Here is a 25,438-nt window from a genome sequence, read left to right on the forward strand (position 1 = left end):
ATCTGGGCTTATGTTTAAGTTTCAGTTGTGACAGTCAGAGCAGCAGTGACAACCAGCTCCAAAACTAATGTATACGGAATATAGAGCCCATAGGTTTTCAGTAGTAGTGATATATATATATATATATATGTATGTGTGTGTGTGTGTGTGTGTGTGTGTCTAAAGTTGTTTGTAGCAGATGTATCTGCTTTAAGTATATTTTGATACCAACACTTTGTACTTTTACTTAAATAACTTTTGAATGCAGGATTTTTTACTTGCAACAGAGTATCTTTACACTGATGTATTGATACTTTTACTTTAGTAAAGGTTCTGAGTACTTCTTCCACCACTATGTAACACTTGTACTTTACAGGCGTTACGTAGTAACAAAGTAACAGGAACACAAGACAAGTAGAGAGTGTGAACTGTCGCCCCCTATTGAAAGCCACGTACGTTACATCCCGTTGACTGGATGTGATTCAAATTATCCGCCTCTCGTCGCTCTTTTCTCTTGTGCTGTGTACGGTGAAAGCCTGCTTAAAATAATAAAATGGCGCTTACTTCCCAAGGAACAAAGAAAAAAGTTTGCTACTACTATGATGGTGAGTACTCATGTACATGTGCTGTGCGCAGCCGGCGCACGGATAGGTGAAATCCGCCACCTTCCGCTAACAAAGGTTGCCGTTTATGTCACCTCTTGCTAACCTGGCTCGTTAGCCAACCTAGCTATCAGTGCCACCAAGTCAACGCATACTGTTAATGCTCTAATGATACTTGTCCAGTTGACCTGAATGCGCTGCTTGTCCCTGTGATGCCGTGTTTATCTGCCGGATGTTAGTACTTTAACCGGATTAACTAGTTATCGCCAGCTAGTAAGCTAACAATGGCATTGTGAGTAGGCTACTTCATTGTCACCACAATTGACATCAACTCTAAACTAACATTAAAATCGGCCATCTTTCTACAGTGCTAAGTGGTTTATCGTAAAAGAATGTTTGGAGCCACACTAATCTCCGTGTGTGACAAAGTGCCACCCTGTTCGGTTGTATCCGTTAGTTCCATAGCGGCTAACTAATTGATGTGAGAGTCCGGCTACAGGATCATGACGTGCACTCACTCAGTTACAGTGTTATGCAGGATTTTTTACTTGCAACAGAGTATCTTTACACTGATGTATTGATACTTTTACTTTAGTAAAGGTTCTGAGTACTTCTTCCACCACTATGTAACACTTGTACTTTACAGGCGTTACGTAGTAACAAAGTAACAGGAACACAAGACAAGTAGAGAGTGTGAACTGTCGCCCCCTATTGAAAGCCACGTACGTTACATCCCGTTGACTGGATGTGATTCAAATTATCCGCCTCTCGTCGCTCTTTTCTCTTGTGCTGTGTACGGTGAAAGCCTGCTTAAAATAATAAAATGGCGCTTACTTCCCAAGGAACAAAGAAAAAAGTTTGCTACTACTATGATGGTGAGTACTCATGTACATGTGCTGTGCGCAGCCGGCGCACGGATAGGTGAAATCCGCCACCTTCCGCTAACAAAGGTTGCCGTTTATGTCACCTCTTGCTAACCTGGCTCGTTAGCCAACCTAGCTATCAGTGCCACCAAGTCAACGCATACTGTTAATGCTCTAATGATACTTGTCCAGTTGACCTGAATGCGCTGCTTGTCCCTGTGATGCCGTGTTTATCTGCCGGATGTTAGTACTTTAACCGGATTAACTAGTTATCGCCAGCTAGTAAGCTAACAATGGCATTGTGAGTAGGCTACTTCATTGTCACCACAATTGACATCAACTCTAAACTAACATTAAAATCGGCCATCTTTCTACAGTGCTAAGTGGTTTATCGTAAAAGAATGTTTGGAGCCACACTAATCTCCGTGTGTGACAAAGTGCCACCCTGTTCGGTTGTATCCGTTAGTTCCATAGCGGCTAACTAATTGATGTGAGAGTCCGGCTACAGGATCATGACGTGCACTCACTCAGTTACAGTGTTGTTGAACTCGTGCACTTTTTAGTGCATGAACACATTCCGCACAGACATATAACGTTAGTGTGAAAAATGTATTCCTGTTCAAGTTTGCATTTGTTCTTCTTCTTCTTTTTGTTTGTTCGTAGATTAACCAGTAATTTGTTTGTCGTTTTAGGTGATGTTGGAAATTATTACTATGGTCAAGGGCATCCCATGAAGCCCCACCGAATCCGCATGACACACAACCTGTTGCTCAACTATGGCCTCTACAGAAAGATGGAGATATATGTATGTGAAATCACATGAATGTTCATAGTCAAATCAATGGCTCTCAGAAGGTTTTTGTGTGTCTTAGAGACTCGGTTGTCTTTCAGCGTCCACACAAAGCCAGTGGAGAGGAGATGACCAAGTATCATAGTGACGATTACATCAAATTCCTGCGTTCAATCCGACCAGACAACATGTCAGAGTACAGCAAGCAAATGCAGAGATGTAAGCTGGACTGTTTACATAAGGTTGACTGTTGACAATTTGACATGAGTGACAGCAGTGCTTTGGTTTACTCTGTGCTGTTGCTTTGCAGTTAATGTGGGAGAGGACTGTCCAGTGTTTGACGGTTTGTTTGAGTTCTGCCAGCTCTCAGCGGGGGGCTCTGTTGGTAAGTCGTTTCCCTTTGAATACTACTCAGACAAACATGCTGTGTTGGACAGTAACCATGGCATCACTGCTTCAGTAACGTGTTAAATTCAGTATAAACAGGTTATTAATTCTCGCTTGTACTCTGTGCACCAGCCGGTGCTGTGAAGTTGAACAAACAGCAGACGGACATCGCCATCAACTGGGCTGGGGGTCTGCATCACGCCAAGAAGTCTGAGGCCTCTGGGTTTTGTTACGTCAACGACATTGTTCTGGCTATTCTAGAGTTACTGAAGTGAGTACAAAGACACTATCACTGCCCCTCTGTTACAGGACTAGTTTGCATTAGTGGATGAAACGCTGCATGGTTGATGAAATTAAAATTTAACTGTTTGCTTCAAGGTCCATTTCACCCAAATAGGCAGGGGAGTTTTCAGAAACAATAGTACAGTAAATATATGAACTGCAGGATGTCTTTCTTGTGGCTTGAAAGTAGTAGGACTTAAAGGATTTTGTCCTTCTTTCCAGATACCACCAGAGAGTTTTGTACATAGATATTGACATCCATCATGGAGATGGTGTGGAGGAGGCCTTTTACACCACAGACCGTGTTATGACTGTGTCTTTCCACAAGTACGGAGAGTACTTCCCTGGCACAGGTGACCTAAGGGTAAGCACTGAAATCATTTGACTGATTCACATGATATCTGGATAATACAGTAAGCTGACATATGCTTTGTTCCCTGCAGGACATTGGGGCTGGGAAGGGTAAATATTATGCTGTGAATTATCCACTGAGGGACGGGATTGACGATGAGTCTTATGAAGCCATATTCAAACCTGTGAGTAAATAGTAATTTGTTTATCGCCATGTTTGGGAAGTGGAAATCTCCCTCAATGGACTGACGCATTTGAGGGTGGATATTGTTTGTGTAGATCATGGCTAAAGTGATGGAGATGTACCAACCTAGCGCAGTGGTTCTGCAGTGTGGAGCTGATTCTCTGTCAGGAGACCGGCTCGGCTGCTTCAACCTCACCATTAAAGGTAAGTCTGAAACATTTCTTTCCTCGCGATGTTACAAGTCTGTAAATGTAACTGAGAAACCAAAAAGTTTGGTCAGTATTTTTAATGAACTTGTCTTTGTGCTCAGGCCACGCCAAGTGTGTGGAGTACATAAAAGGCTTCAACCTGCCACTGCTAATGCTGGGTGGAGGAGGCTACACCATCCGCAACGTGGCACGCTGCTGGACGTATGAAACTGCTGTAGCCCTAGATTCCTCCATCCCTAATGGTGAGACTGAAAAGAGTTTTCATTTGAAATCAGGTTCTGTGCTGGAAATTGAACTGTTCGTCTTAGTGCTGTAGCATGAATAACACACAAACCATATGATACTGTACATCAGATATAGTGTAGATAAAACTAATTTCTTTGTCGGTTAACAGAAACTGATGACAACTTTGATAAACAGTCAAAGACAGGAGGTGAATCCCAATTCCCCTATTTTGCCATTCCTCGATCCTCACTCGACCCATAAGTCCATCATAATGAAGGACATCCCAAAGCTCTTATTTCTGCTCTGAGGAGCAAGGACGCTATCTCAAAGAGCTATAACCGAGGGTACACAAGTGTATCCTTCACAGAAGTCTGTCATGGACTGACATGCCCCTTTATTGAAAACCAGTGTGTGATCGGATGCTTTACACCAGGGATCAGAGGAAAGGATGTCTCATGTCAGTCAAAAAGTGTTTTCTCATTCCTCTCTTCTTAGTTTATCCTCATCTTTTCCTTGCATCTTACGGGACTAAGATGCAAGGAAAAGATGCAAGTGAGGGAAACATGGATGCATTTAGCGGAATTGGGATTCACCTGGGTGTGCACATTATAGCTTCCTAAATGTGCTTTCTTTTGTTTTTATAATGTAAATTGAAAACTTTGTTTTTTGATAAACACAAAATAACACAACAGCAGCTATTTTAAGATCTCTCTGATCTGTGTTAACTTATCATGGGATTTTTTTTGTTATGCCTGACATTTTATGGACTAATGGGAATAATTTAATCACTAATTAAATATAAACATTACTTGCAGCCCTGTAAAACATTTGTAAAACATTTGAATTTGTAGATAAGTAGTACATACTATAATTTCATACTGGTTAAAAAAAGAAACACAGCCTGACTTGAATTATTTGTAATAGCCCCTTAAAAACAATTCAATAATAAAAATGTAGTGATCTGAACTTAATTTGACAGAGCTCCCGTACAACGACTACTTTGAGTACTTTGGCCCAGACTTCAAACTACACATCAGCCCCTCCAACATGACCAATCAGAACACCACTGACTACCTGGAGAAGATCAAGTGAGTCCACAAAACTGTGACTATAAACTGGTCTGAATGTATTATGAAATGTCAGGTTGCATAATGTCTGTACTGCACAGCATCATTGGAGTCACGAGTCATATTTCCAACATCGTGTAATTGAAAAGTTGAGAACACTGCCAGATCAAAGGTAGAGGTCAACATCTCAGGTTGTCTGTGGTTTTCTCCGTTAACAGCGCATTCTGTCTTCTAGGCAACGTTTGTTTGAAAACTTGCGCATGCTGCCTCATGCCCCGGGAGTTCAGATGCAGGCCATTCCAGAGGACACTGTGCAGGAGGACAGCGGAGACGAGGAGGAGGATGACCCCAACAAACGTATCTCCAGTACGACCAGTTCAAATAGTCTTATCTTTTTCCCCCACTGACCGCACATAAGTTCTCTTGCAGGTAACCCTCCCAGAATACATAACATGCTTTAACTGAACCCTGTCCTCTGGTTAACATATAGTCCGTGCTCATGACAAGAGAATAGCATGCGAAGAGGAGTTCTCGGACTCCGAGGATGAGGGTGAAGGAGGCCGCAGAAATGCAGCCAGCTTCAAGAAGGCCAAGCGAGCCAAAACCGAAGGAGACAAAGAGGGAGAAGAAAAAGAGAAGAAAGGTGAGGAGGAAGCAAAAGGTACCTATTTGTTTTTTTTGTCCATCTCAACTCACCCCACTCTTTAGTTTTTTTTTAACAGATGTTATTAGTATTTAATGAAGTCACTTTTGTTTTGACATGTTTGTGATTATTTCTGTCCTTTTTATAGAAGTAAAAGAAGAAGATAAGGTACCAGAGGAAGAGAAAATGGACACATCAAAGTGAGAAAACACTGCACGCATTTACTGTTGTCCAGGAAGTGACTCACTGGGAGTATTAATCATTTTCTTACTCTGGGTCTTTAGGCCAAAAGAGGAGTCCAAGACACCTTGAGGTCCCCAGCACCCAATGATGCCACTGCAGCTGATCATAAATCCTAAAGCAAGATTTCTATTTTTATTTTATTTTTATTTTTTTGATCAAACAGCTCTTGAGGCTGCTGCTGTGCAAATCAGTGAAGGACTATACATTTGTAATGAGACATCCTCTTCCTCAGAATAAGACAATGGTCTAAACTTCTTGTTGTTGGACACCTTTCCAACCTTGCTGTTTTTGGCCTGGAAGCCAAACTGTTTCAAGTCTCATTTTGGTCCTGAATATTTTTAAGCTATGCCACTTGCTTTTCCTGTGTGAAACAGTTCTGTAAAAATGGTTTGGTACACATGTATGCTTTTATATACATCTGGATTTAATTTATTTAAATCATAGATATTTTGGCTACTCTGTCTTTCAGTCCTACTTTTGTCCTGTGCCTTTGTAGTTGAAGCATGTTGTAGAGTAATGCAATTCTGTAATGCAATTGTGTCGCTGGTCGTGCCTGCTACGGTCACCGAGAGTGGCTAAGAGAGTTGTCTTGACCTATATCACTCGTACCTGGCACAGTGTAAATAAATTACATTCTTTATATCATAGGTTATTATAGTACATGTCTTTTTCCTTTACTATCACAATGTTAAATTTGTGTCCTCCTCCCTCGCAGTATTGAAATTGTCCTGTCACAACTGCTGGTGTCAGGCTTAAACTCCACTAAAATGTTAATGCCCGATGTGCTGTGTAGTACGTTGGACATTAGGTGAAGATAAATGCCAGAATTCAGTCAGTTGGTCTGTATATTTGTATTCTAAAAACCCAAGTAAAAGTGTTTCACAAGAGGTCACTGACCCCAGGTGTGTCTTGAGCACACTAGAACAACTGTCATGTTTGTTTTTCAGAATAAAATTATAAAATGCTTTGTCAAGTTTGAGGAAATGATTGTCAATCATATTTTATAAAATAACTTTTAATGTAAATATACAGGTAACAACTCTCGGTATTTTCAAGACAATATCAACATAAAATCTGACCGTTTGTATTTTATCGTACATAGGGAAATAAAATACATTTGCGTTTGTTGGCTGAGTCCCATGTCTTCCTCGGACAATATGTAACAGACACATGATACAACAACACTGAGATGATGTTGCTTTTTATCCAGGTGAACCCAGCAATTCACAACCTATCTCAGTAGGTTTAGCTGGTTCAGAGCCACTCACTCTGCTCCACTGCCGTGTCGCCGCCCAGCAGTTCATCCTGCTCTACAGGCTCATCTTCAGCCTCACTCTCTGGATCTGGTGCTGACTTTGGGGTTCTCTGTATTCGCACCTGAATCAATACACGAATGGGCATGTGATAGAGAAGCTAACTTTCACGACCGTATGCTGTGCAAATGTGTTGCATGCGTATGCTGTGCTTTCCTTTTCTGGGAATAAATTTAATACTATTAGGAGGTTCACAAGATATTACTATAAAATAGCAGATAACTATCCACCTGCAGTCTCAATAGAAAACTATAGAAGAGTTAAAAACAAATCCAATACAACTTTTTTTTTTTTTCAGGCATGAGCCACAACTGGCTTTCCCCCTCAGATGCACTGTAGTGGTGAGCATTTCAGTAGCTTAAGGCTACTGCATGCTGGAATGTGTCTGGCTAACGCTTTATACCCTGTGGCAATTTGAGACGAGAAGAAATGTAAACAACTCTTAAAGCATAGACACACTTTGAATAAATAATGGGCGGGAATAAAGATGTGTAGCCTACCCCACAACAGTCCTGACACTAAGTATTTTTGTTCTTGAGGCTCTTTGCTTCAGCACATCCGATTTGAAATAAAAGAACTGTATGAGAGACAGTACAGCATTTTTAAACACACAGTGTCCAGATTGGGTTCTAAAGTAACTGGACAGCTGTGTATCTTAAATGTTAGTTCAAAACACAAAAGAGCTCACACGTAGCTCAGAGCTGACGGAGCGCGGCCATTTAAACTGAAGTGGAGTTGTTAATGTGAGGAGTAAAGAAGTGACCATTCAAGTCAAGAAGATCATCATAATCACATTAATAATATTTTGCATGGTAAATAAAAAGCCTTATCTAACTGCACAGCAAGTCGAGGATGCTTGAGGAGGTACTGTGCAAGTTTCCTTGTTAGTTAACAAGAGGAGATTTCCTGATCATAATCTCAGAGACTTTACCATAAGACACTAACCCCTGGTAAGCCTCAAAACACAAAGGCCAGGTTGAGCATGTATGGCTGCCAATGGATTGGTTGAGGATTCAACTGCTGACAGAAGCAACAGGATGAATGCAGAGGTACACAGGAGTGTTCTGTGCATTCAGATTCAGCCTAATGCATCAAAATTCACTGAACAAAACATTTTCTCATTCAGTAGGACAATGGTCCTAACCATACTGTATTCCACCTGTTCAGTTTGAAGAGGTAGAATATCCCTGACAGTCATCTGTCAGTCAGTCAGTCATCTGATTTCAACGTGACTGACCTGCATTCCACCTGCTGAAGACCAGACCAAAGGCGGAACGACGCCACAACAAGCAGGAGCTGAAGGTGGCTGTGGTGAAGGCCTGGGAGAGCAGCACCAGTGAAGATACAAGGTGTCTGCTCGTGTCTCTGGGTCAGACTTCAGGCAGCCACTGACTACAAAGGATTTTCCACAAAATATTCAATATAATGATTTTGTTTGACTTCATATATATCTGCCCAATTCCTTTTGAGCCCTTGGACTTTGAGCACTGTGTGTACTCAGTTCTTTCTATATTGATTTGGCCGTACTCAAATTAAAGCTGACACTTGGCATGTCAGTGTACTATCCATTTTTTTTCTTTTGTATCAGATGTTCTGAAGCACAGAGCCTGAAGAACAAAACATGGAAGTGTCCAATTACTTTTGGTCTAGACTTTATCAAGTGCCTGCAACACTGTTCGAACTCTACTTGAATATATTATAAAGAACATTTATTTATTCAAATATCTCACCACAGGGTTGTTTATAAAGACTGAGCTCCAGTTTGTGCCAGTAATACATGTCAGTCCGGATAACTCTGAAAGGTGTTTCTCAAAATGAAAAGAAAACCAAGCTGTGTTTCACATGCAATGTGCTAAAATGAACACATGAGGTGTGTCCACATATGTGGATCTGTATGGACATCTATTTACATCTATTTACATGTACTGAGACAGCATAAGATGAGGAACACAGTTACCACAATGTTCATGTTTGTCTTTCAGCAGGTCTAGAGCATGACTTGCACTTGTATGTATTAAAATGAGTGTCACATTTCTATTTGTGATATCATGAAGCCAGGTCAGTTTACTGTTAAAACTTTGGTTGGATCTCCTGTTTTGGGTTGCTGCTATGCTGCTACTGAGCCCTGTAATGATTACTAATGTGATCAGACCATTTTCTAGTAAAAGCACACAATTCACCTTTAGTGAATTGAGGTTAAACTTGTTTGTTTGCAAGGTGGATTTTTCTTAAATGTCGAAATTGTTTAAAAATTCTGAGCTGAAAATTAGCTTTTCTTTGCACACCCTCTTTCATCATTTACATTTGTGCAAAACACACTTTTCATATTCAAAACAGCAAAATGTCTGAATCAAACATGTACTATATGCGAGACATTACAGATAACATAACTGAACAATCCATGCGAACTACAAACGCACCCTCACCATGAGAAACACTCTAGGTCTAGCTGATGCTAACACTTGTCGATAGAAGCCAGTGGTGTGACAGCAGCTTACCTTCTTGGCCTGGTGCGGCCTCTTCCTGCATGGACAGAGGTACGGGAATGAAGTGCATGTAATGAAGCAACGGAAGGAGAACACTGCTTCCACCATGGACATCAAGATGAGAAGCACCCACAGAATGAGTGTGGTCGCCTGGTCAACAATAAAAAGACAGAACACAAATCTGATCATTCTTTTTTGCAACAATTCAAGTCAGTGTCAGAACTAGTGGATAAATATTCGCATTTAACTTACATAGATTCGGGTGGGGTCAAAGGGGCATTTGTACGTAGAGCCAACATCATCATCAGAATACGTGCAGTGTGTTAGTAGGTCCTCTCCACTATTAATAATGGCCTTCACCATAGAAAATGACAAGCCCACAGTGGAGGCAACTGCCAAGAGACCTGCCAGGAAGCTGAACACCAACAGGCCCCACTGCTGCAAGGACATGATAACAAAATCTTTTAGTGTGTTTAAGTAGAAACAAATACTCAGTCTAGGTTGTGAAACACATTTGTCCTCCTGAAAGCTAATGTGCTAGGAAAAGGAGAAATCACAGGTAAGTGCAAGATCTAATAAAACATTGCATATTTGAATAAATTCTGTATTTGCATATTGTGTATATATCTATCATCTTATCATCTTCCAGATCACCATACACACATGCACTCTGTCAAAAGCAAAGGGCAAGTTCCAACAAGAGCCAGAAAACGATAAGCATGAGTGGTGAATGGAGGAGGGACATGCTCTAGCAAAGATGGCAAAACAGTATTTACCAAGCCCTTGTTTTTCTTGTTTTTGGACAGGATGATTGTCATTATTCCACCAATGATTCCCTAGTAAGTACAAGATGTCACAAGTTCAGTAAAAAAGGTAAAAAAGTTAATATCAATTTGATTCTAAGTTCTTTATGCGTATCCGACCACTTACCAACAGGCTTCCTGCAATGGTGAGGATATTAGTGATGGCGTACACAATGGTTAGGGACTGAAAGCGCACGCTGATGTGCCTGAGCACAGCACCATGCACCAGTGCTCCAAGAACAAAGTTGACATGGCTCACCAGCACCAGCCCCAGCCCCATCTTCATCAGGGCCTTTCTGTCCTTGAGGCTGGCACAACATACTCCTAGGCAAAGCAGAAGCATGTTATTTTGAGCATCCTGGCCTCTGTCAAAATCTAACAGATAAACTGTCCATGTCATCAAACTGAAGCACGCAAGTGCAATCTCATATTAGAGTATGCAAATATGTGTGCATCGCTGTGCTGCTGCCAAACATAGCATAGTGTGATCAAACTACAGTACATATATAAACACATTAAATATGATACAAAATACAGAACAAGCAGTTACTGCACTGAGAATGTGTGCAAGCTGACTTTGTTGCAGTGTTGTGGTTTCAGCGAAGCAAAAAGGAAGCGGGCCGATGGTTAGCACGCCATGACAGCACTTGTGAATAAGGCAGTTACCACAAAAAGTCCCCAACCCCTGTAGAGATGGCTGAAGATCTCACCCACAGCGTACTGCACAAGGCTGCAGCTATGGTGAAAATTCAGAAGGGGGGTGTGGGGTGTGCTGTGCTGTTTTAGTGCTTCAAGCCCATCCTAAACCAAACAGCACAAAGCTCTGGGTGGGTTGTTTAAACGTTCCCCACATTTACCTGGCCTGTCTCATTAACCTCTGCCATGTTGTTGATCATAATATCGTTAGTCTAATGTCTGCTGCCATTCAAGTACACACACTTACATCACACACTGCATCACTTATTGTCAATGTGGCATACACACCCAAATAAAAACTGTTGTATAGTAGACATAATCATGAAGTGGATGCATCTTATTACAACTTCATAAGGCTTAAGTTCCAGCTTAGGCTATTTTCTGTCATTCTACTTGGTGATATCTGATACTTTATGTTCATAATAATTATAGGACATATAACTTAGTGTAGGAGTCAAACTAGTATGGGCCATGCACTCAGTTGTCACTTTATTAGGCTGAAGCACCAAACCAAACATCGCCACCTTCATGGAGGATGGTTTATCGCAGGACTGTTGTATTTCCCATTAGTTTTAGCCTGATGTAGGCTTCTAACCTATTATCAATAGCCCATCACCGTGAATCCAACGCAAGCCAATTCAGCAGCTATCCACAAAGTTCACTTGTATTCAGGTTAGCTACACTACTACACAAGGCTTAACAACTCATTAAGAGATTATACTGAGTTCCGTCAACCAAACGTTTAGCTACGAGCTCCGCAGACCACGCCTAAAAATAGCGCTAACAACCCAGTTAGTTTGGTGAAACACTTATAAAAGTTAACTTACCGCAATGTATCATGGTGGATTTTCTGTCCTCTTAAACAATATCAGTGCACTACTCGTGTTAAAGTCATTTCAGGCAGCTTTTAGACAGTCTGGCTGTGGTGGCACCTTGTTGTTTTACTCTACTTCCGCTCACCTGCGGACAGGCGCAAGCTGCCGCCTACCTGTGCGGAAGCTCCGCCCCAATGCACCTTTACGTTACAGGACTAGGGTGTATCTCTAATGGGTACAAGTTATTTATGCTTTTTAAAATGATCAGTCACGTTTAAAGATTGTATCAAGAGCAAAGATTTTTACTGTCAATTCACTATATGTGCAGGACATACAGAAAACCGAAATACGTTTCTCACCTAGTATTGAATGCCATACCATTTAGGAAACTAAAATAGAATAAAAGTAGAGTGAAAATAGACTAAAAAGAATAAGAAAACTAAGTCAAAGTGATTAGGATAAAGCTAAATGGTACAACCTAATAGGCTATGACTCAAACCCTGTACAATCAGTGACAGTAGTGCAAATAATAACAAGAATATTGACAGATGGTTGTGAGATTGAGATGCACATGGACAGTAGTGCAAATGACCAACAGCAGCAGATATGATGGTAAAACAGTCAAGCAGCAGATTTACATGTAATACAACAAGAAGGGGGAATGTATTGAGTTTGTGTAAAACAACAATGGTAGTCTTGTTATGTTCAGTGGTGGGTTATGGTCCAGGGGATGGTGGATGAAGCTGTTTGTCAGTCTGGTGGAGTGGGCCTGAAGACTCCGATACCTTCTCCCTGAAGGCAGGAGTCTGAAGTGGGAGTGTGAGGGGTGGGAGGTGTCGTCAGCAATGCTGATGGCTCTGCGGGTGAGGCGGGTGTTGAAGATGTCAGGAAATGTATTTATAGAGTTGGGAAAACATCTTTGATCATGTGTTCACCAAGCAAATTTGAATCATATTTCACATTTTTATGGTGCCTTTGGTAGTATGAGAACAGAATTTGATTGGAAAGCTGTTTGTTTACTGCAAGGCATTTATTTTGAAACTCGCCATCTATGATGAATCTGCCTTTGAAGACTTTTTATCTTATTTGTATAGTTGTACAAATGGATAATAGGCCGATTCTCTGTTATAAGTTATCATGATGATTTGAATACAAATTATTTATTTACATGAACCTCGTATTGGCTCCGTTAAACATGGAGGCTTGTAAACAAATGCTGCTTGGGGTTTGGCTACAGCTGCAACAGTTAGTCATTTTATCAGACAGCTGATCAACAGCTTCATCAGCTTTTCTGATAATTGTTTTACTAAGTTTGAAGATAAAATTGCAAACATACTTAATGTAAAGATTTCACTTGATCTTTCTAACACCTGATAGTGAACTGAAACCTTTGGGTTTTTTATTTTTAGTCATACAAACGAAGACATCTGAAGATTTGACCCTGTGCTATGTGTAATTATAATGCACATTTCCCCCACTTACTTACATTTTATAGACAACACCATTAATAAGGAAAATAAGAGGCATATTAATCTAACAAAAATAATGCCTATATATTTCCAGCAATGATGCTTATACTGTAGTGTTTCTCTGTTTTTATCATGTGTGGCTTTTTATTTTTTCTCTTTCTTTAACTGTTGTTTTCACTATAAATGTACTAATCATTTGAGTATTTTCAGGCACACTCAAAAAAAGAATAAGATTTTTCACCATCCATGATGTCAGTTTTCTTCAAGTGAATGTCAACTTGCTGCTGTTGTTACAGATGGAAAAGACTTGAGCTGCTTTACCTTACTGGGTTTGACAAGAACAAAATACACAATTCCTTTTTTTTTTTTTATATAATTGCTAAATGCCTCTGTCTTGCAATAAAATGAACAAAAAAATATACAAAACATTACTGGCTACATTGGTGTACAGTGCAGTGAAGAAGAGATTTTATCCAATGAATTGCCTGCCAGCCTCATTAGCTTGATTGCCAACACCTGTCCCTCCTGCCAATGCACCTTATTAATGTCTCATTTGTAGGAGCAACTTGAACAAAGCCTGGAGTTTTGAGTGCCCCCCCACTGTGGATGTGTTTTGTGATGAATTTAAGAGCTCCAGTGATGTCATGCTGGCTGGAGGCTGCTGCAGCAGCAAAGAGCTACCAAACCATTTTGTCTTTACAACTACTCATGTGGTGAGTTGAGTAAACTGTTTTCAACTAGTAAGACTCCATCCAATATGTCACTGCAGTGACTGAGAATACAACAGCTTCTGGTACCATTCTATCAAGAAGTGAGGTTGCTTCTCTCCCACAGGGTGTTGGTGAATGTGCACCAGGATCCAGTTGCCAGAAGGACTTCTTGGCTGCCTGGGCAGGTACAGGCTACTGAATACAGCAACACTGGTTCCTGGTCTGAAAACCATCAGGTTCAGTTGTGGCTCTTAACCACAGATTTGATTGGATTAAATTAGATTCAACTTTATTGTCATTATACATGTACAAGGCAACGAAATGCAGTTTAGCATCTAACCAGAAGTCCAATAACAGCAGTGTGGAGTGCACAATATCTACAGTATGTATAGTCAGAATTATTTTACTGATAGATATGTACAACTGATATTCACATTAAGATATGTAGGGCAATGTACGGTATACAACAGGCTATGGATTTGAATTACAAGTGATGGATAAGATGCATTAAGCGTATAGGACACTGGTGCAATGGAATGAAATTGTGCAGAATAAGAAGATAACAATAAGTTAAATGAGTGAACAGTTCAATGGATGTAAATAATGCAGAGATAAAGATGAATATACAGTATCTGCATATGAACAGTGTGCAAATGAATACAGAGCAGTATCCTGTGAGTAGAGTATGTGCAAATTAACTGATCAACTCAGTGTTGGAGGTAGCAGAAGTATATTGCATTAGTCCCAGGACGAGAGATGACGTAAGAGGAGTCCTTGAGAATGCTGCGAGCACATCGGAGACAGCGTTCCCTGTGGACACCCTCAATGGCTGGAAATGGAAGTTCCGGTGATGTGCTGGGCAGTTTTCACCAGCTGCTGCAACGCCTTGCGGTCAGAGACAGAGCAGAGTTTCCATACCACACTGTGATACATCTGGTCAGGATGCTCTCGATGGCACAGTGGTAGTTCACCAGGATGGCTGAAGACAGGCGGTTCTTCTTCAGTGTCCTCAGGAAGAAGATGCACTGGTGAGCCTTCTTAACCAGGCTGCAGGCGTTGGTAGTCCAGGACAGATCCTCAGATGTGAGTCCCCAGGAATTTGAGGCGGACATGTTCAACAACCATCTCGGTAATATGGACGGGATTGTGTGTGCATCTATTTTCCCTTCTGTAGTCCACAATGAGCTCCTTGGTCTTGTTAGTGTTAAGGAGCAGGTTATTGTCAGTGCACCACACAGCCAGGTGTCAACATCCCTCTGTCAGCAGAGACTAATGTACATTTCTTTAATAATAAAATAAGATGAGCTGGCTCTAATGCAGGAGGATGAAGCTGTGAGACAAATATCCAGCCAATTCACTCAAAACTTCAGTTCTCCAGGGGCACAGATGGGTCCCAGAGGCTGAGTTATGAGGGGGAAGTGGTGGTGCAGCAAAAAGGTAAGATGTGGGATGGATTAGCTTAAGGGAAAAGCTTTCCTGGATTTGTTGAAGTATCTAAATTTGGAAATGTTGATTCAATCTGTCGTGATGCATGTGCCCTTGAACTTATTTCTTTTCCTCAGGAGGACGATCAACGTAGAATATTTTAATACTAAGTGAATAAACTTATTTGACAATAACCCAGGTTTTTATAAGTGCTCTTCTGCAGTAGTATTAAGTGAATGACGTTTATAAGCCCATAGAGTTGACTGCTGGGCTCCTGTGACTGGCCTTCTCTTCCACCCAGATGTCGCTGTGGGGAGCTGGACACCCTAGTTGAAGCAGTGCTGTGTGCGCGCTCCCTTTTACACCGCATGCTCAGTGTTTTTCTGAGTTTGACCCTGGCTGCTGTATAAAGTGCCCATGCGTTCTTCACGCAGTCTCTTTCCCCGGCCACAAAACAGCCATGAGTGTCTAACTCCCTGTTGGAAAAAGCTTAAAATTATAAAATCTTAAAAATATAAAATACAAACGTAAAAAAATAGCAAAACCATAACTTAAAAAACTAAAGCTTGAGCTTAACGCGAAGTTGGTGGCTTTAAAGGAAGAAATCTATTTCTATAGCCAGGTTCTCAACGAGCTCTGGACCAGTTCACTGTCCGTTTCAGGTGCCAGTCGCAGCAGAGGAACCAGCAAACAGCCCATATCGTCATTTTCTGGTTTTTCTAAGGGGAGGTGTTGTAGTTATTTCTTTTTGTGAAGTCTGAGATATGAACACGGCGACGGGGAGTTACCCGATGGCTTCTCTCTACGTGGGCGATCTGCACCCCGATATCACGGAAGCGATGCTCTACGAGAAATTCAGCCCAGCCGGACCAGTGCTGTCCATTCGGGTATGCAGAGATATGATCACCCGGCGATCCCTGGGTTACGCTTATGTGAACTTCTCCCAGCCTGCTGACGGTAGGACAACATGCGGCGTGGTCACTGAAGTTGGAGCACGGTGCTTGCATGAGGCTTTAAGAACCGTAAAGATTGACTCCTTCAAATGTCTGGTTCCATATACGTTCAATGTCAAAGTCTAATGAACTCGGATACCGGCAAGTCATTTGACCCATAGAGTTAAACCCCTCCCCACTTAGTTTGCCTAAAGGTTAACAGATAAATCGAATTTGAGTCATTTTGCAGCTCTCGCACATTCAACCCAAAGTGACCCATTTCTGCTCCTATTTAAAGGGCCATTGAGTGAAACTAATTCCCATCATCCTCTGCTGCTATATTCACTGAAAGCAAAGGGACAAGCACAGCTGAACAATAACCCCTGCACTGCCAGCCTGACATGCCATATCAAAGACTTTAGCCTGTTTCTTTGGATTTATTCCCAGCTTTCTTTTTCAGTGAGCTGGGGTTTAGCAGAATCCCATAGCTGATCAATGATATATCTAAACCACTTGCAATTTGACAATAGCAAGACCTGATGCCAAAAATGAATGTCTGTAAATAACTAAAGATGTATCAGTGTCTTTATTATGAGCCCTTTCCATTTACAGACAATGGTATCAAAGCACTGAGCAAAAGTAACAGGTGCTGTGGTTGTGTTTGGAGGCCCAGTGATACTGTTTGCACTGCGTTGACTTTTGCGCCTCTTGTATCACCTGTCACACCATATCTGTGTTCGAGTCAGTTACTAAAAGCCAGTGTAATGAGAGGCTACAACTGGCTCTCTTCCAGAAAGATAGTATCGTTCACTGGACTAAGAGCCACAAGTGAAAAGACGCCATTTGTTGCTGGAGGTGCAGACATGGGGGGATGGTAGCTGTTGTGTATTTAAATGAATTCTTAACAGTGGGCAGTAGTGTGCTGCCTTTAAAATATAACTGACCAAAAAAAAAAGCACATAAGCATTATAGATTATTTCATGTAAAAGGAGGCAGTGGTTCAGGTTGTTTACAATCTCTTCTGAATTTCTCCACACCTCAGGGTGTCACACATCTGAGCATTCTGGTTGAATATGTGCCTTCCCCATCAACAGTAGAGAATGCTCTACTCACACTTCATGCCAGCACATACCTCTCAGGACCCCTGTCCAAATATAGAACATCTTTCTGAGCAGTCCTAAATTTGCCAGCTCTGTAATACTCTAAGCTCTTAAATGACACAAATAACATTTTACAACACTGTTTTGCTACTTCTTATTCTAGATTAGATCACTTAATATGTCCTTTTTAAACTTTCCCTCTGAGCCTTCTAGAAGTCCATGTTTGACAGTGATCACACACCTTCTCTGAGCACATGGGTTGTGAAGTACAATTGCAAGCCAAACTGCTGAGGCCAGCAGACACAAGGCAGCTCAGTTTTGTTTACCAGACACTTTTAGCTGGAAAGCCTGGCCTGTGTATGTCTGTTACAGTGGAGTGACGGAACAAAAGGATGTGTGGCCTTTGCACCCACATGTACATAAGAGCCTATGTGAGAATTAAAGCAATAGAAAAAGAAAGTAAACCTCTGACTGATTTAAACAGAAAAGTAATTTTTAAAACTTCAGTTTAAACCTGCTTGTTATCTATTGGCCTGGTGGAACGATAACTGCAGCTGGCCTAGGTAGGATGTGGCCCTGCAGCATGTAGTAAGGCAGGGAACAGGGCCATGTGCTCTCAGCTTGCCCATCACACTCTTGTCCCAGCTGCTTGTACAGACAGCTCGTCAGCCACATGGTCTACTGCAGTATTTTAACAATGTTGCACATGCTGTGTTAATGGGCTGGCAGCAGGGATTCTCCATAGTGGCACACAGGACAAACAGTTTTAATACACTTCACTCTAGCCTCATGCCTTTTCTTGGGTAATAATGTAGAGCAGGTGCTTGTGACTAAAAGGGATGGCTGTATTATAATCACTGTTGCACAACAATATTGACAGAAGGAAGCATGACATGTACTATCCATACTAGTGACTGAAATGTTTTCGGACTCATGGCTCCTTGTAAACAACCACCTCCCTCCACCCTCTTCCCTCTACCTCTCTGGCGCTCCTTCCAGCTGAGAGAGCCCTGGACACAATGAACTTTGACGTGGTGAAGGGGAAGCCAATCAGGATCATGTGGTCCCAAAGAGATCCGTCGCTGAGGAAGTCTGGAGTGGGCAACGTGTTCATCAAGAACCTTGACAAGTCAATTGACAACAAAGCCCTCTACGACACCTTCTCTGCCTTTGGCAACATTCTCTCCTGCAAGGTATAGTTGTCATTGAAAGTGGCTTTAAAACAGGAATGTTAATTCCTTTAGGCTGATTAGCCATGTAAATTCCCACCTTTTGAAAAACTTTTACTGCTTGGAAAGTTGATGGATATTTTGGATAATATTTGCACTTGACTTCTTCACATTACTTTCACCATTACTCCCAGTAACAAATAGTAAATCAGTTACATTGTAGTTCACTCTTTAATAGCAAGAAGTAGCCAAATTTAACAAATCTTTACAGAACATAAATGTTGGCTTGATTTATTTATTTATTGGTAAAACAACAAGACAAGTGTTTGCACAAATTGAGCAAAGCAACTGCAACAAGTACCCAGTCAGCTTAGCTTAGATTTGGAAGGAAAAAGGGGAAACAGCCTGGTTTTGTCCAAAGGTAATACAAATACCACTATGTCTAAAGGTAACTAGTTAAGGTTATATGTTGTGGAAGTGACAGCTGAAGTGGAGAAATGGTAAGTTTTGGGTTTACACACTTACACTTTGGTTTGTGTACAGTCTAAACAAACAAGATGCAACATATTAATTGGACAGAGCCAGGCTAGCTGTTCATAAGCTAAGCAACTGGCTCCTGGCTGTAATTTCATGTTCAGCATACAGATATGAGAGATGATGGTCCAAAATGTTGCTGCTTGTCTCTTGACAAGTATACGTAAATAAGACCATATAACCCCTATTCTGGCCTCTGTCCACTGGCTCCCAGGTCATTCTAGAACTGATTTTAAGTTATTGATTCATGTTTTAAGGTTTTACATGGACTGGCACCTTTATACCTCTGTGATCTGATATGGTGGCACAAGCCAGCGGGATCTTGTACATTGTTGAATCAATTTTTTTATTAACTATGAAATAGTTTACCTCCCATGAGGGACCTGGCAGTTTTTTAATCTCATCTTAAGAGATGGCTTTTAACATTTAGTTAAATCTGATATCCTCTTGCTTTTATTTTTTATAATGACCCTCTTTTTATTTATTTTATTGTATTTATGTGAAGTACTTTGGTCAACAAGACATTGCATTAAAGTGCTATATACATACAGTACATTTTTATTCAACTTGATGCAAGTGTACAGTATAAGGGCATTTTCCACAGTCAATATGTTTTAAACATAAGGAACATCACATTTAAGGAAGTGTACTATCCCTTTAAAATGTATATTTACTGGTGTTTTTTGTGCTGCAGGTGGTGTGTGATGAAAATGGCTCAAAGGGCTACGCATTTGTGCATTTTGAGACCCAGGATGCTGCTGATCGTGCCATTGAGAAGATGAACGGCATGCTTCTGAATGACCGCAAGGTGTGAGTGTCTGATCATCTAGGAGCACACATTGTCATGTTTTGTGTTTAGTATTAAAGAGCATTCAAAGCATTGTTATCTTGTTTTAACTCTAAAATGGCCTTGATGGTGTTTGATGGAACAATGAGATGGTAACAGGTTGACATAAATGTGTCTAATGTAGAAACCTGACTTGTCTGTGTCACATTTATGTTGAGCAGACTGATGTTTTGTCTTTTTTCAGTTGGCGAGTTTGTGTGTGAATGATCTGATCTCACACTATCTCTACTACTGCACGTTTGAAGATAGACTCTAAAAGGATGCATGACAGACTACAACCTCTTACTTATCTTTCCTACCAGGTGCTTTTTCTGTTGCCTCATTTGATCACATGCTGGTCACCCGTCTTAGTGTTTATGTGTCTGTATGCCCAGACTTGTGTGTTTTAGTGATGGATCGAATACAGGAATGCAATACTGGATGGCAGAAGGGGAAAGGTCATCTTTGCAAGGTATATATGATCATTTGGCCCTCCTCAGCTTTCCTTTGTACTGTGAGACTCTGTTCCTCCATCTCTTTCCATCCATCTCCTCATCAAGCTTTGGACCAGATATTACGATGGTTGTACACCGTGTTGTCTAGCATACCAGCATATACTGTATGCTTGCCTTTGGTGATATTAACAGCAGTTGAATGTTTCTTTTTTCATTGTTCGCCCCCAAAATGATGTCATGTGATAAAATATAGCCGCGAAGTCAACTTATGAATGCTGTTCCTGTTTTTTGTAAAAAAAAAAAAAAAAAAAAAAAAAAAAAAAAAAAAAAAAAACATCTGCCGAAGGAGTGAACTGCTTCAAGAGTAGCACTTACTTTATCATGTTTGTGTGGTCAGGTGCAGCTCTTTCTTTACCTGGAGACCTGGATGACCAGTGTTTTAGACTGGGAAAAGGACCTTAAAACAGGTGGATCCTGGTTTGTTTTTTTAAGCTTGTGTTTTGCTGCTCTTCGGCTATTTTCAGGTTTGTGGGTCGTTTCAAATCTCGCAAGGAGCGGGAGGCTGAGCTAGGTGCAAAAGCCAAGGAGTTTACCAATGTCTACATCAAGAACTTTGGGGATGATATGGATGACGATCGACTGAAGGAGCTTTTTGACAAATATGGTAAAACAGGACCAGATTCATGTATATTACTTGAAGTCCTGATGTGGTCTAGCTCTGCTGTCTCGCATCCACTTACCTGACCTTTAATCTTTGCAGGTAAAACACTCAGTGTAAAAGTAATGACAGACCCCACTGGCAAATCCAGGGGCTTTGGATTTGTTAGTTATGAAAAGCATGAGGACGCTAACAAGGTACTTGAAGATGTGGAAATATGTTAAATATATCTTTACGCGTTAGAAATTTCCTCTGATATTTCTGGCTTCATCCAAAGGCTGTAGAGGACATGAATGGCACTGAACTCAATGGTAAGACTGTGTTTGTGGGCCGGGCTCAGAAGAAGATGGAGCGGCAGGCAGAGTTGAAGAGGAAGTTTGAGCTGCTGAAACAAGAAAGGATCAGTCGTTATCAGGTCTGAAAAAAACTAGCTCCTCAGTCAGCTTAATCCAAGCAATCCCATTTTTTTGGTTATGGTAAAGAAGCTGCTTGCTTGTCTTTGGTTTCAGGGTGTTAATCTTTACATTAAGAACTTGGATGACACCATAGATGATGAGAAACTGCGTAAGGAGTTCTCTCCATTTGGGTCCATTACAAGTGCCAAGGTGAGAGAAATCAGGTTGCCGACGCAATGCATTTTGACCACATACTGTAGATGTCATTACACTCTATCTACAACAACTAACAAATATTTGTACTGCTTTAATTACCCAATCTAGTTAAATGTTACATTTTAGGTGATGCTAGAAGAGGGTCGCTCCAAGGGATTTGGCTTCGTCTGCTTCTCCTCCCCTGAAGAGGCCACCAAGGCAGTGACTGAGATGAATGGACGTATTGTTGGCTCCAAACCCCTTTACGTGGCTCTCGCTCAGCGCAAAGAGGAGCGCAAAGCCCACCTCACCAACCAGTACATGCAGCGTATTGCTGGCATGAGGGCGATGCCGGCTAATGCTATCATTAATCAGTTCCAGCCCACCAGTGGCTACTTCATGCCAGCTGTGCCACAGGTGTGAAAATTGATATCTGAATTGATAGTGTGTGTTAAAGTATGTCTATGTAATCTATATTTGTATGTTAAAAATGGATTACATGAGTATGCAAAAGCAGTTGCTTGCAGCAACCAACTGACAAACAATTGTCACTCTATAGTTTCACACAGCTCTACTGAGCTTTTTAATATGTTGGCTCATCTTTGTTTTGTGACTTGCAGTGTAGGTCTAAAAGTTAATGTAGGTCTTCATTTGAAGTCTGTTTCTCTTTTGATTAATGCTTCCTGTAACCCTTCCTTGGTCTTCGGTTAAGTTATGGTTAGGCATAGCAAAGGTAATTGGTTGGGTTTAGTGTAAGAGTAAGCCTCTCAGAAGACATTTGGATGGGGTTAGGGATTAGGTTGGATTCAGGTTAAGATGAGGAGGAACATATAAACAGTCTCAGGTTTAAAAATAGGCTAATTCCCAACTAACAAGGGAGGTTTTTGCACTGCATTTCCCAGAGGTCACTAGGCAAAAGTCTGAACTGATAAAATCTAAACAGACATCTTATTTTATTCCAGTAAAAATTCCACATATTTTTTTATTTCTTAAAAAGAGGGTAGTCCTATCAGTGGTTTAGTGTGATTAGATGACAGCTCACTCTTGTACCCACCAGGCCCAGAATAGGACTACATACTATGCACCCAATCAACTGGCCCAAATGCGACCCAACCCCCGGTGGCAGCAACAAGGTGGTAGAGGTCAAGGTTAGTACATGGCACTATATGATGCTTCATTTAGCTATAATAAGGCTGTAATGGATCTTTTTATGAAATTCAATTGTTGTATTTATCCCTACTTCCACAACTCCCAGGTGGTTTCCAGGGGATACCCAGTTCACTGCGTCAACCAGGACCACGTGCCAACTTGAGACACATGACCCCTAGTAGCAGCACTCAGGGTCCCCGAGGTGTGTTCACCAGTGACAGCTGAGCAGAATAATGACCACCAATTCATGGACTCTGACTTTGGAACTTTATAAATATTGTATAAAGATCCTTCTGCACTCTTCGGTGTTCAATTCAGGTTAGCAAGACTCTGTAAATTCTACACTGTTTCCTTTTTGACCCTAGCAGGTGGACAGTCCATGGCTCCTCGTCCCTCAGTGGGAGTCCCCGGCCCTCGTGCCATGCCTCCTTACAAATATGCCACAAGTGTCCGTAACCCCAACCCCCAGGTGGTGCAACCTATTGCCTTACAGCAGGTATTGGTAAGAGACCAATGACATCACCTTGTGTTTCAGTCAAATTTTGCTTCCAAACTATGAATAATCTTACTTCCTGTCTCATTTATCTGTCCTTTCCAGGCTCAGCCAGCTGTGCACATTCAGGGTCAGGAGCCGCTCACAGCTTCCATGCTGGCTGCTGCGCCCCCTCAGGAGCAGAAACAGATGCTAGGTAAGAATAACCTTTCATAATCAACAGACTGTAGTGTTTTGCAGTTTTCATTAGGTTGATTTATATTCTCTCACTGTTTATTTTTTAAAACAGGGGAGCGTCTCTTTCCACTGATTCAGGCCATGCATGCCAACCTGGCAGGAAAGATCACTGGCATGCTACTGGAGATTGATAACTCTGAACTGCTACATATGCTAGAATCTCATGAATCTCTGCGTTCCAAGGTTCTTCGCTGCCTCTGTTGTTGCCATGTTGTCACACTGAAATTATCCATATATCATACCTATTATCCACATATTACACTAGGACACTTGTATTAATGTTTTTCTTGTACAGGTGGAAGAAGCTGTGGCCGTGCTACAGGCACATCAGGCAAAGAAGGACGCCACCCAGAAAGTTGGCAGCATGGCGACTAGCGCTGCTGCTGCCACATCCTGAGCCTGCTGTATTTGACTGGTACGATAATACATAATCAGAGAAACTGCCTCATACTTGATTTGGTCATACATAGTTTCTGCTTTGTGGTACTAATGAAGACTCATTGTGTTGTTCCAGGGCACATAAAACATAACCAGGAATGCAAAGAGACCCACTACACCTGCCCCAAACATCACAGTCTTCTGAAGAATTATGTAAAAACAACCAAAAAAAAAGAAAAAAGAAAATATAATAAAATATACTTGAACCTTTACTTTTAAACTGCATATAAAAAGCAATAATGCAAATGAATCTTGAATGAAGGCCCTTCATTTTGTGGCAAAGGAGAGATACCTTGTTCTTTTTCTTTGACAGTTGTATCTCTGATGTGAAATGGTGAACTATCATGTCATCATGGGTGTGTGGTATTCTCAATAAAGAGATGCTATATCAAGGTTATCATTTTTGTTATTTTAATACTTTCAACTAACCTATTTTCTCATTTTACAAGGGTGTACATTACAGTATGTGTGTTACTGTTGAACGCTTACCTAGTCACTAGTGTGGCAGGACTAGCACCACTGATATAATGCCAAGTATCAAATGTTTTGTCTGGGTTAAACTGATATCTTTTTAGGGTGTTCCCCCTTTGGATAGATACTTGACACAAACAACATAAGGGAAAATAAAACATTTAAGTTTGCTTCTTAACTAGATATTTTTTGCACAAAAGACTTAAGTGACCATTTTAATTTATCAACCTAAATTGAAGTTTTTAAAAATGGTTAATAAATCATGTAGTTATTTTATAGATGTAAGGTATATAATATAAGGATTTTGTCCACATTTTCCCCAGCTCGTTTCTGGAACGCCAGAGGTTGAACTCTTCAGTGGACATGACAAACCTAAGACCTTTACACAGTGTCATGCTGGCAGAGAATAAAGACTGTAATAAAAGAATAAAGATTTTTCACAAGTTGCTCTTATTATTATTTAGTAACTGATAGTGCAGTGGTAAATGACCAACTTGTAAGCGCTTTATAAAGTGTATGAAAGTGGTGCTTAACATATCATTTAAAAAAAATGAACTAAAATAAGGTGGTTATCCTAAAACTATAACTGTTTACACTGAATTGTACCTTTTAAATGGCAGCCCTTTTGAAATATCACAGTAGTAATTCAGTTTAGTTCCTGTATTTCCAGGGTCATTGTACATGTGCTGTCACACCCTCATGGCCTAGGATAGCAGAAGAGAACAGAGCTATTGTTAATGTAACACATTTTCCTATGAAAAGTCAGTGTGTGCTGTGAAAAATGCCTTCACAGAAACAGTTCAATGGGATTCAGCCATTCTTAAATTAATTTTTTACACCTCTG

The 25,438-nt window shown here is 40.9% G+C and overlaps 3 protein-coding genes across 9 annotated transcripts; 2 read left to right on the forward strand and 1 right to left on the reverse strand.

Moving 5' to 3' along the window:
• Positions 1 to 407: 407 nt before the first annotated feature.
• On the forward strand, positions 408 to 6,738 carry LOC109965029 (probable histone deacetylase 1-B). Of its 4 annotated transcripts, none has more exons than XM_020608742.1 (14): positions 408 to 584; positions 2,137 to 2,249; positions 2,336 to 2,453; positions 2,545 to 2,619; positions 2,754 to 2,892; positions 3,126 to 3,267; positions 3,347 to 3,439; positions 3,534 to 3,642; positions 3,749 to 3,889; positions 4,852 to 4,960; positions 5,175 to 5,305; positions 5,430 to 5,582; positions 5,731 to 5,782; positions 5,867 to 6,738. In XM_020608742.1, the coding sequence occupies exons 1-14, from the start codon at positions 533 to 535 to the stop codon at positions 5,892 to 5,894; spliced, it is 1,455 nt and encodes a 484-aa protein (XP_020464398.1). In that variant the 5' UTR covers positions 408 to 532; the 3' UTR covers positions 5,895 to 6,738. The 4 variants fall into 4 exon arrangements, with proteins under 4 accessions (XP_020464398.1, XP_020464396.1, XP_020464397.1 ...); XM_020608740.1 differs by lacking the exon at positions 408 to 584 and adding an exon at positions 1,280 to 1,456 and having other exon boundaries at positions 5,430 to 5,600; positions 5,867 to 6,732; XM_020608741.1 differs by lacking the exon at positions 408 to 584 and adding an exon at positions 1,280 to 1,456 and having other exon boundaries at positions 5,867 to 6,732.
• A 104-nt stretch (positions 6,739 to 6,842) lies between these two features.
• On the reverse strand, positions 6,843 to 12,153 carry tmem54a (transmembrane protein 54a). The gene is made up of 6 exons (XM_020608744.1): positions 11,951 to 12,153; positions 10,555 to 10,751; positions 10,401 to 10,460; positions 9,877 to 10,062; positions 9,637 to 9,774; positions 6,843 to 7,202 (listed from the first exon to the last, which is right to left on the reverse strand). Exons 1-6 carry the CDS (start codon positions 11,961 to 11,963, stop codon positions 7,080 to 7,082), a joined length of 717 nt encoding a protein of 238 aa, XP_020464400.1. The 5' UTR covers positions 11,964 to 12,153; the 3' UTR covers positions 6,843 to 7,079.
• A 1,842-nt stretch (positions 12,154 to 13,995) lies between these two features.
• Positions 13,996 to 24,494, forward strand: pabpc4 (poly(A) binding protein, cytoplasmic 4 (inducible form)). 4 transcript variants are annotated; one of them, XM_020608548.1, is made up of 16 exons: positions 13,996 to 14,120; positions 14,242 to 14,302; positions 18,574 to 18,767; positions 19,972 to 20,087; positions 21,083 to 21,222; positions 21,319 to 21,413; positions 21,494 to 21,631; positions 21,726 to 21,821; positions 21,954 to 22,223; positions 22,864 to 22,954; positions 23,062 to 23,157; positions 23,321 to 23,457; positions 23,554 to 23,644; positions 23,738 to 23,868; positions 23,981 to 24,100; positions 24,200 to 24,494. In XM_020608548.1, the coding sequence occupies exons 1-15, from the start codon at positions 14,052 to 14,054 to the stop codon at positions 24,080 to 24,082; spliced, it is 1,827 nt and encodes a 608-aa protein (XP_020464204.1). In that variant the 5' UTR covers positions 13,996 to 14,051; the 3' UTR covers positions 24,083 to 24,100; positions 24,200 to 24,494. The 4 variants fall into 4 exon arrangements, with proteins under 4 accessions (XP_020464204.1, XP_020464200.1, XP_020464202.1 ...); XM_020608544.1 differs by lacking the exons at positions 13,996 to 14,120; positions 14,242 to 14,302 and adding an exon at positions 15,213 to 16,499; XM_020608546.1 differs by lacking the exons at positions 13,996 to 14,120; positions 14,242 to 14,302 and adding an exon at positions 15,213 to 16,499 and having other exon boundaries at positions 23,321 to 23,451.
• Positions 24,495 to 25,438: the final 944 nt, after the last annotated feature.

Source organism: Monopterus albus, unplaced genomic scaffold, assembly GCF_001952655.1.
Source record: "Monopterus albus unplaced genomic scaffold, M_albus_1.0 scaffold94.1, whole genome shotgun sequence".
Taxonomy (NCBI): domain Eukaryota; kingdom Metazoa; phylum Chordata; class Actinopteri; order Synbranchiformes; family Synbranchidae; genus Monopterus; species Monopterus albus.